This window comes from Sus scrofa, chromosome 3 (assembly GCF_054392235.1).
Source record: "Sus scrofa isolate SSC_HxYL_T2T_F1_AM1 chromosome 3, Sscrofa_HxYL_maternal_Yorkshire_Landrace_v2.0, whole genome shotgun sequence".
NCBI classification, from domain to species: Eukaryota; Metazoa; Chordata; class Mammalia; order Artiodactyla; family Suidae; genus Sus; species Sus scrofa.
The window spans coordinates 38739364-38750224 of NC_139385.1; the positions used below are offsets into that span (position 1 = coordinate 38739364).

General features: G+C 50.9%; 1 protein-coding gene across 4 annotated transcripts in view; it reads left to right on the plus strand.

Annotated features, from left to right (window-relative positions):
- The window catches only part of TVP23A (trans-golgi network vesicle protein 23 homolog A), a 46596-nt gene that overhangs the window by 22227 nt on the left and 13508 nt on the right, over positions 1-10861 (plus strand). For all 4 annotated transcript variants that reach the window (XM_085017607.1, XM_085017608.1, XM_013995649.3 and 1 more), the window contains exon 3: positions 10713-10857. In XM_085017607.1, coding sequence (XP_084873733.1) covers positions 10713-10857 — 145 coding nt within the window. The remainder of the gene's footprint in view (positions 1-10712; positions 10858-10861) is intronic.

The window sequence follows — 10861 nt, forward strand, 5'->3', positions numbered from 1 at the left end:
CTCTGGTCCCTGCTGCTCCGAGGGTGGTCCCTGGACCAGTGGCATCAGCATCACCTGGGTGCTCACTGAAATGCAGATTGTCGGGCTGCCCCCAGACTTCCTGGAGCAGAATCCTCATTTAACGGGAGGCCCAGCTGGTTCGTCTGTGGTGAAGGACTGCGCTCGGCGATAGTTGGGGAGCAGAGGGACAAGCCCCCAGCGCAGAGGCACTGTCATTTCTGATAACAGCTGGTACTTTTGAACTGCCTCTGCCCAGCAGGCAACATCCTAAGCCCTTTATGTGATGGTAACCTTCCCAGCAGCTCCGGGCGGTGTATCTGTGCTATACTTCTCCTGACAACACGAGTCACATGACTGTGATTGAATGACGCCCCCTGGTGTTGTGCAGCTCAGCAGCCCTGACTCATCCCATTTCTCAGATAGGAAACTGGGACACACAGGTTAAATCCGCTTGCTCAAGGTCACACAGTGTTCAGTGGTGGAGCTGGCATTTGAATCTGATGATTTGTGTCTGAACTTTCACCTAGGACCCTCTGCTCACTCCGTCTTTCTCTCTTCAAGAGAGCCGGTGAACCAGCGTCTCTCCTCCCCTCATCCCGTTTCTTCTGTCTGTCTGTCTATATGTATGTATTTTCTTTGTAGGTCTGCAGGTGTGGCATATGAAAATTCCCAGGCTAGGGGTCGAATCAGAGCTGGAGCTGCTGGCCTACACCACAGCCACAGCAACACCAGATCCAAGCCACATGTGACCTACACCCACAGGTCATAGCAACGCCGGATCATTAACCCACCGAGCGAGGCCAGGGATCGAACTGGCATCGTCATGGATACCAGTCAGGTTTTAAACCCGCTGAGCCACAGCAAGAACGCCTCTTCTCTTTTTTAAATTGTGGTAAAGTACACATAAGGATATTTTAACCATTTTATTTATTTTCATTTTTTATTACTTTTTTTTTTTTGGCCACCCTGAGACATGTGGAAGTTCTTGGACCAGGGCTCAGATCCAAGCTGCAGTTGCGGCTACGCTGGATCCTTAACTCACTGAGCCAGACTCAGGGGTCAAACCTACATCCCAGAGCTGCAGAGACACCCCCAAACCCATTGTCCCACAGCGGGAACTCCCATTTAAACCATTTTAAAGTGAACGATTCCGTGGCGTTTAGTATGTTCACAGTTTTGTGCAAGCATCTTCTCTGTCTAGTTTCAGAATGTTTTTATCATCCTAAAAGGAAACCCGGGAGCTATTAAGCACTCCCTCCTCCCAGCCCCCCCCCCGCCCCCCAGCCACTACTCTGCCTCCATGGATTTGCCTCTTCGGGACATTTCTCAAGAATGGAGTCCTATGACGTGACCTTTTATGTCTGGCGTCTTTTACTTAGTATGTTTCCAAGGTCCCTCCAGGCTGTCACGTGCATCAGTACTCCATTAATTTGTTTTCATGGTTTTTTTTTTTAAAGTTAAATACGCATAACAACACCAAAAACAAACAACCATTTATTTTTATTTTATTTTTATTTTTATTTTTTTGTATTTTTAGGGCCGCACCCGAAGCATATGGAGGTCCCCAGGCTAGGGGTCTAATCGGAGCTGTAGCCACCGGCCTACATTAGAGCCACAGCAACGCCAGATTTGAGCTGCGTCTGCGACCTACACCACAGCTCACGGCAACACCGGATCCTTAACCCGCTGAGCGAGGCCAGGAATCGAACCCGCAACCTCATGGTTCCTAGTTGGATTGGTTTCTGCTGCGCCATGATAGGAACTCTCCCAAAAAGAAACAACCATTTAAACCATCTTCAGGTGGAGAGCTGAGTGGCCCTAAGGACACTGACACTGTTGTGTAACCGTCACCACCATCCATCCATCTCCAGAGCCTCTTCGTCTCCCCCCACCACCACTCAGAAGGCCTGTGTACACGAGGCAGGGACTCCCCACCCTCTCCTCCCTCCAGTCCTTGGAGCTTCTTTTCCACTTTCTGGCTCTGCTGTTTCTGGGCGGCATTGCACAGTCGCTGTGCTTTTCCGTGTGGCTTCTTTTACGCAAGCCTGATGTTCTCCTGTCCGTCCACGTTGTAGCAGGTGTCAGAGCCTCATGCTTCTTGATGGCTAAGTGGCAGCCCATTGTATGGACGGGCCCCATTTTGGGCTTGTTGATGGGCCTGTTTCCACCTTTTGGAGATGATGCGTGTCGCTGCTATGAACATACCTGTGCTAGTTTTGGGTTGAAGGCCTGTTTTCAGCTCTCTTCCCATTTCTTCTTTTGGTAAATTTAATCTATTGTATTTTATATTGGAGTATAGTTGATTTGCAGCGTTATATTAGTTTCAGGTGTACAGTATAGGAATTCATTTACACACACACACACACACACACACACATCCATTCTTTTTCAGCTTCTTTTCCCACGTAGATGATTACAGAATATTGGGTCGTGTTCCGTGTGCTGTACAGTAGATCCTTGTTGTTTACCTGTTTGGTGTAGCGTGTGTATCTGCTGATCTCAGATCCTAACTTATCCCTCCCCCCTCCTTTCCCCTTTGGTAACCAGAAGTATGTTTTCAAAGTTTGTGAATCTATTTCTGTTTTTTATTATTATTATTATTTTTTTTTTGTCTTTTTGTCTTTTGTCTTTTTGTTGTTGTTGTTGTTGTTGCTATTTCTTGGGCTGCTCCCGCGGCATATGGAGGTTCCCAGGCCAGGGGTTGAATCGGAGCTGTAGCCACCGGCCTACGCCAGAGCGCCACAGCAACGCGGGATCCGAGCCGCGTCTGCAACCTACACCACAGCTCACGGCAACGCCGGATCGTCAACCCACTGAGCAAGGGCAGGGACCGAACCCGCGACCTCATGGTTCCTAGTCGGATTCGTTAACCACTGCGCCACGATGGGAACTCCTATTATTTTATTTTATTTTATTTTTTTGTCTTTTTTTTTTTTGTCTTTTGTTGTTGCTATCTCTTGGGCCGCTCCCGCGGCATATGGAGGTTCCCAGGCTAGGGGTTGAATCGGAGCTGTAGCCACCGGCCTACGCCAGAGCGCCACAGCAACGCGGGATCCGAGCCGCGTCTGCAACCTACACCACAGCTCACGGCAACGCCGGATCGTTAACCCACAGAGCAAGGCCAGGGATCGAACCCGCGACCTCATGGTTCCTAGTCGGATTCGTTAACCACTGTGCCACGATGGGAACTCCTATTATTTTTTTAATTTATTTATTGTTTGCTTTTTAGGGCCACTCTTGTGGCATATGGAGGTTCCCAGGCTAGGTGTCAAATTGGAGCTACAGCTGCTGGCCTACGCCAGAGCCACAGCAACGCCAGATCTGAGCCGAGTCTTTGACCTTCACCACAGCTCATAGCAACACTGGATCCTTAACCCGCTGAGCAAGATTAGGGATCCAACCCACATCCTTATGGATGCTAGTCGGGTTTGTGACCTACTGAGCCACTACAGGAACTCCTATTTCTGCTTCTTTATTTTTTATTTTTTGGTCTTTTTGTCTTTTTTAGGGCCGCACCTGCGGCATATGGAGGTTCCCAGGCTAGGGGGCAAATCGAAGCTGTAGCCACCGGCCTACACCACAGCCACAGCAACATGGGATCCGAGCTGCGTCTGCAACCTCTATACCACAGTTCATGGCAATGCTGGATCCTTAACCCACTGAGCGAGGCCAGGGATCGAACCCGCAACCTCATGGTTCCTGGTTGGATTCCACTGCACCATGATGGGAACTCCCTATTTCTGTTTCTTAAATAAGTTCTTTTGTATCTTTTTTTTTTAAGATTCCACATATAAGCAATATTGTATATTTGTCCTTCTCTATCTGCCCCACTTCACTTAGTATAATCTCTGTGTCCACCAATGTTGCTGCAAATGGCATTATTTCATTCTTTTTTATGGCTTAGTAATATTCCATTGTATATATGTACCACATTTTCTTTATCCATTCCTTTATTGATGGACATTTAGGTTGCTTCCATGTCTTGGCTATTTATTGTAAATAGTGCTGCAGTGGACATTGGGGTGCATGTATCTTTTCAAATTATGGTTTGCTCTGGATAGATGTCCAGGAGTGGGATTGCTGGATCATATGGTAACTTTAGTTTTTTAAGGAACCTCCATTCTTTTGAAAACTCTGGAATCTGGTTCATGGTTCCAGCAGCGAGAGGGAGTGGGCTGTGGCTGTGGGTGGCAGGGGAGGAGTGGGCCTGGGTCCCCCAGGGGAGAGGTGAGGGTCCCCCTGCAGGGCCCAGCTGGGGCCAGGTGGCAAGGGGCCCGCTGACCTGTCACTGGGGGTTCTCTTCACCGGCGTTTGGCTGCTGAGCCTACCACCTGATCAAGTTGGGATGTCCCTTTAAAAACAAATAAAGAACAGAAACTTGAGGGAAAACTGCGGCGACCAGAGGGACGTATGTCCTTTTATTCACTTCCACACTCAAACTTCTCTTGTGCTGATTGTCGAATGGAGGCTGTGAGGACCTGGTGGTCAGCCTCTGCTCGGACATCCCGGCCCAGAGGTCGGGGGAGGGGGGGGGACGGGCGGAGAGGAGGAGGAGCAGGTGCTGTCGTTTGAAGCCAGAGTCTGAAGGATGCTGGGGCTGATGTTGCATCTGGCGCATTTTAGAGAACAAGCGTTTCAGCCCCTACGGTTCAGCCACGGGGTGTCTGAAGAGCTTGTGGGGCCTCTGCTTTTTTTGGTATTTCCTTTTTTCCTGCTTTGTCCCTAGAAGTGAGTTTACCTTGAGAAGGAAGCAGAGGAGGGCTCCTGGATCGTTAAAATGAAGAGTCGGGCTCTGGAGGTGTGGGGTAGGGCCGCTGATCGTGCATTTCTAGCAAGTTTCAGGACACATGGGGAGCAGATGGATGAGGAGCAGCCAAGGGGTGGGCAGAAGCGGTTTTAGCTGTCTGCCCCCGCACTGCAGGGACCTCTTGCTCCCACATCGTCCTCGTGGCAGGTTGCTGTTAGCAGAAGAGCCACCTGACTCGGAGTGGGCGTCGGGGCTGAGAAAATAAATAGCAGCATCCTACTCATTTTCACTGGTGGGGAAAAACACCTAACAGAAGACATCCATAAAGATCATCACTGGCCAAGGCTTTTTTTTCTTCCTGTTCTCAAAAATCTTGACCCCGAATGAGTCAAACAATAAGTAGAGTGCTATTCGCCACCACCACGTGAGGCCCCCTCTGGTCCGGCATCGAAGGTATTTTTTCTCTCGGAAACCTTGGGTATCTGAGCTTAAATGTTATTCTCGCATATTCTGTAGATGAGTATACCGAGCCTCTGAGCAGTTCAGTGCCCTGTCCAGGGCCGTGTCTAAGCAGCAAGGATGGAGCACGAATATGCATCCAGGCTCTCCAGCTTTCATGGTCTCCCCACCCCCGGCTAGGTGGGGGTGGGGGTGAAAATTTTTACTCCGCAGAGAGGGGTGGCCCTTTTTTCTTTTTGCAGAGGGACCGGTAAGCCCAGAAGAAAGGACCTGCTTTCTAGAATTTTCCTCATGCATCCAACCGTAATGGCCAGTTACTCAATTGGGGATTTTTAGGTCTGAATTTTTTTTTTTTTGACCAGGATATCAACCCATGGGCTTGTTTTCTTCTGCAAGGTGCAAGGCTGCCTCTGAGGAGTTCCTTATTTTTCTACTTTTTAAATTCAAATATCTATAAAAGTATAGAGCACAGTGACCCTGGTATTGTCACGGGCCAGCTTCAGTCACAGTCAGCTGGTGGCCAGCCTGTTTCTTCTTTGCCCCCAGCTCCTCCCCGCCCCTGGATTATTTTGAAACACATTCTAGACATCATCTCAGATGCTGTTTTTGTAGCCATGCAAACCCACGAGAAAAGCTCTGTCTTTCCTCAGACCTTCTCTAAAGGTACTGTTAGGTCACTGCTGAACCGAAGATTCATTCCACCTTTCCCCCCAAATCCAACCTGCTTGAGAACGTTGTGCGAGAGGGGATGTGTGTGCCTATGGGTGCTGCAACCGATTTTATGGTCTAGATGGGGCATCACCCCCAAACTGTATCCATTTTTTTAGAGTGGTTTTCGGTTTACAGAAAAGTTGAGCAGAAAGTACAGAGGTCCCACCCGAAAGCTCCCGCTATTAGGAACATCTTGCATTTGTGTCATACGGGTGTGGTGATAGATGAGTACATTATTACTAACTAAAGTCCATGGTTTCCATCAGAGTTCCTTCCTTCTTGGTGTCATCCCTGTTTTTGGTTTTTTGTTTTTTCGTCTTTTGTCCTTTTAGGGCCACACCTGTGGCATCTGGAGGTTCCCAGGCTAGGGGTCGAATCGGAGCTGTAGCCATGGGCCTACGCCACAGCCACAACAACGCCAGATCCGAGCCACGTCTGTGACCGACACCACAGCTCATGGCAACGCCGGATCCTTAACCCACCGAGCAAGGCCAGGGATTGAACCCACAACCTCATGGTTCCTAGTCGGATTCGTTTCTGCTGTGCCATGACGGGAACTCCTGTTTTTGTTTTTGTTTTGTTTTTTAGCTGTGCCTGAGCCATGTGGAAGTTTCTGGGACAGGGACTGGACCTGAGCCACAGCAGTGATGATGCCGGATCCTTAACCTGCTGTGCCACCAGGGAACTCCAGTGTTCTGTGGGCTTTGACCAATGTATAATGAGAGGAATCCACCATCACAGTATCAGACTCATTTCACTGCCCTGAAAATCCTCTCTGTTCCTGCTATTCACCCGCCTTCTCCCCTGACCCCTGGCAACCCTTGATCTTTTTACTGTCTCTATAGATGAGTCGTTTCCAGAATGTTAGAGTTTTTTTTGCTTTTTTTTTTTTTTTTTTTGGTAAATCAACCAGAATGTCATAGAGTTAGAATCAGGAAGTATGTAGTCTTTTCAGACTGGCTTCTTTCACTTTGTAATGTTCATGAAGGTTCCTCCACGTGGTTTCATGGCTTGGCACCTCTTTTGTCTTTTGTGTTGAGTGGGGATCCGTTGAGTGGATGTGTTAGGAGTTATCCATTCACCTAGTGAAGCACGTCTGTCTTAGTTGCTTCCAGCTCGGGGCACTTATGACTGAAGGTGCTGTAAACTTCTGTGTGCTGGTTTTTGTGTGGATTTAAGCTTTCCACTCATTTGGGTAAATGCCGAGGGTGCGGTGGCTGGCTTGTAGGCTCATGGAGAAATTTTAGGGTGCCTTGCAAAGATTTTTCTTTGGTCAGTGGCTTCACTCAGAAGTGTGGTCGAGGTGTAGTGTACATACAGTGAGGTGCATTAATTCTAAATGTACGGTTGGATGAATTTTTTTTTCTTTTCTTTTCTGGCTGCCCCTCGGCAAATGGAGTTCCTGGGCCAGGGATCAGATCCAAGCTATACTTGTGACTTAACGCCGCAGCTGTGGCAGCACTGGATCCTTAATCCACTGTGCTGGGCTGGAGATTGATGCCTCCTGGCACAGCAGAGATGCTGATCCTATGGCACCACAGTGGAAACTCCTTGGAATTTAACAAACATGTACACGCGAGATCAGAGCATCTCCAGACCCAGTAGGCCCCCTTCTGAGCCTCCCCAGTCGCTGTCCCCTGCCCCCCTGTCCCCAGAGAGAACACTGCTCTGACTTCTAGCGCAGTCCTTGCCTCTGCTGGGCAGGCAGCTCCTGTCCTGCAGTTTTGGAAAGGCGATTTTAGGGGGGAGGCCGTTAGTGGCAGTTTGATTCATTTTGGTTTGTTCTGAATGGAGCCTGTTGGTCCCCAAGTTCTGCCTGCTGGCCCGGAGCAGGGATTGGCACAAGCTCTGGGTAACTGTTTTTGGCTTTGCCAGGGATTGAGTGAGCATGACCGCGTTCTAATAAAAGGAGATTTGCAGAAACGGAGAGTGGGCCGGAGTTTGTGACTCGAGAATAGCGCAGAGCTTTTCCTTTGTAAAGTTTATGTCCTGTCTCCACTCCAAACCCACACCCGTGTGCCCTGGGACCTGGGCGGCCTTGTGTGTGTTTTCGGGCCACCTCAGGTAGCCTTCCAGCACATTCCACGAGCACCTGCTGGGTTCCCCTGGGCCGGGGCACGTGTCCAGGGCCCAGAAGTGTCAGAATGGATTTCAACTTAAACAGCCCAGACAGCCCCTCCCCACCTTGAATGAGGTAATCCCATTAACCCTTTCACCGCCTGTCATGCTCTCCTCCTGTGAGAACCCCCCGGGCGGGGTGGTGGGAGCGCAATGGATGCCGACCAGAAAATACTCCCGTTAAGGTGGACGCTGGGGAAGGGGCTGGGGGAATGTGGACGAGATCAGGAGCCTCGGGGGATCCCTGCACAGATGAAAAGTCAGCCCCTGGGGAGAGAGAGAAAGTTGTGGTCAGAGGGGAAATTTTACAGTTTGGCTCCTTAGAGGTGGAACAGTTTCGAGTGACTGTGAGGCTGACAGCTGTTTGCGGTGATGGAGCCTGGTGTGTTTCAGGCGCTCCTCACGTGCCACCTTCGCTTGGTCTTTTTAATCGGATGTCCTGGGCAGTGGCTCCCATGGGCTGTTCCCATTGTGCAGCAGCAGAGACCGAGGTGACAGGAGGTGAGCTTAGGGACGGCCAGGGAGCTACGTGGAGGCTGGGAGCCGGGATCTGGACCCTGGCAGTCGGGCACCTCTGTGCTGTCTGCCTCTCAAGGGGTGACCGGGTGGGTGCCTGGCAGTGGGAGTTGGAAGCCCGTGGCATTGAGACTGTGGGTGCGTGGGTGGCCTCACGGCCGCAGAGGTAGCCAGAAAGAAGGCTGGGGGGATAGAGGACCCCGTGTTAGGGGAGGGTGGACAGGCTCAAGTCATCGTCTTCAGAACTCTCCCAGCCAGGAAGCTCATCTGAGACCACGGTCATGTGGGCGGGGGGCATAGGCTGGGCACACCGCAGAGGTGGACCACGTGACAGTTTGGAGGGTCACCGAGAGAGCATAAAACAGCAATAAAGCGGCATTCGAAAGGATAATAGGCATCCTTTTCTACTTGCTTTGGGCTTGGTCTGGATAATTACAACAACACTAATAATAATTATCTTCCATTCAAGTTAAGGAAACAGTTACCCAGGACCCAACTAAATATGGAGAACTTTCCAACAACGGGAATTTCTTCTGCATTTTTATTTTAGGAAACCACAGGCCAAAAAAAGAAAAACAGCGGGTGGGCAGGGGATTTATTTGAATGCATGACTTCCAGGTTTCACCCTGGACCAGTGCGCACGAGGTCAGCGGGTCTCTGGTCCACCTGTTAAGTCTGTGTTTTTCTACAGAAAGGACAGATGTCCCCACTAAGCCCAGAGGGTCAGGATTACAAGGGTCGACCCCACAGCTGTGACCCCACAGCTGTTAACACCGGGTGCTCTTGGGGACATAAAATGACCAAAACCACGGTCTTTGCCCTCAAAGGGTGTTCAGTTATCGGAAGCAGATTCATGTATCTTCAGGGCAAAGGGGGCAAACTTGTATTCTGATGGTTAGTTGAAAGAGCCTCAATGAAAAAAAAATTTTTTCTTTGGCTGCGCACACAGCATGTGGGAGTTCTTGGATGGATTGAACCCGAGCCACAGCTGTAACCAGAGCCACAGCAGTGACAATGCTGGGTCCTTTACTCACTGAGCCACCAGGGAACTCCCTCAATAAGATTGAAGGCAAAAAGGGTCTGAGAGACTCCCAAGAGTCTTGACCTTCTGGAACATTCCCCGGTTTGGAAGTGCTCTGTGATCACGTCTAATTCTTAAATGCCAGGTACGGTCGCCAGGAGAGCTCAGCATCTGAAAGGCATGGGGAGAAGGTTCTGGGGGAACAGCCGGGGTTTGGAAACAGCCCCTTCTTCTTCTTCCTTTGGCACATGGGTGTCAACACCGATGTCACTGCCCATCCGGCCTCTGTATCCTGCATCGTAGCGGATGTTCCCTTGGGAGTCAGAAGCCCACGGTTCTAGGGGACCCTCCAGTGGGCTGACCCCGACCACCTTCCTTCTGGATAGACCATGCAGGCTCGTCCCCCACAGGCCTGCCGCCACCGCTGCTTCCCCCCAACCCGCCACATGGCAAGCTGGCGCACAGGCCAGTGTGAAACACAGCCTGTGGTATTTTGTCAACATAGTTAGTGGCCGTCACTTCAAAGTACCATGTCCTGGGGCAGGTCTGGGTTTCTGGCTTCCCCTGAGGGTATCGACTCTGGCCGCACCAGCTGAGGTTGGCTGAGCCAAGTTGCCCACCCTCCCCAGCACTGGGGTGATGACCCATCGCCACCTGTCATGGGGCGTCCATGGTTCCTTTCTGGCTCCATCACCGGACACCCCCAGGAGCAGCTGCAAATTGGCCTTGATGTGAATGCATCGTGCAGCGTCCCTCCCTCTGGGGACACGGGGCCCTGCCAGCATGACACCTCTATACCCATGGGCTGTTACAGGTGGAATAACCCAACCTTTCCCTTTGGGGAACTGGTCATTGTCGCCTCTGGTTTGGGAAGATGGTGGTCACCACGACGGTTCACCTCAGAGGCAACCCAGTTTCGCCAAGGGCACGTGATATTTGGGGTCGAGTTAGGGGAAAGTCCTGGATTCTTCGAGAGGGGGACGAGGACTCTTTCGAGCCTTCTAGGTTAGGGACATTTCCTCAGTGCTGCAGCCTGACCGTGTTGGGTTTCAGTGCATGGGGAGAGCGGGGAACCACAGACCGAGTTTGGCCGCTGCCCTTTGGGTCCCGGAGTGAGGGGGCTTCTGGGTTCTTTCCAAGGCACCCGCTGGCCACGTTTTTCCACCTGTTTTTCCGAGTGAGTGCCATCGTCACCTACGTGGGCTGTGACTGGTTCAGCAGGAGCTTCGCGGGCTGCTTTGTCACCGTGCTTCTCCTCCTGACCTTGGACTTCTGGTCTGTGAAGGTAA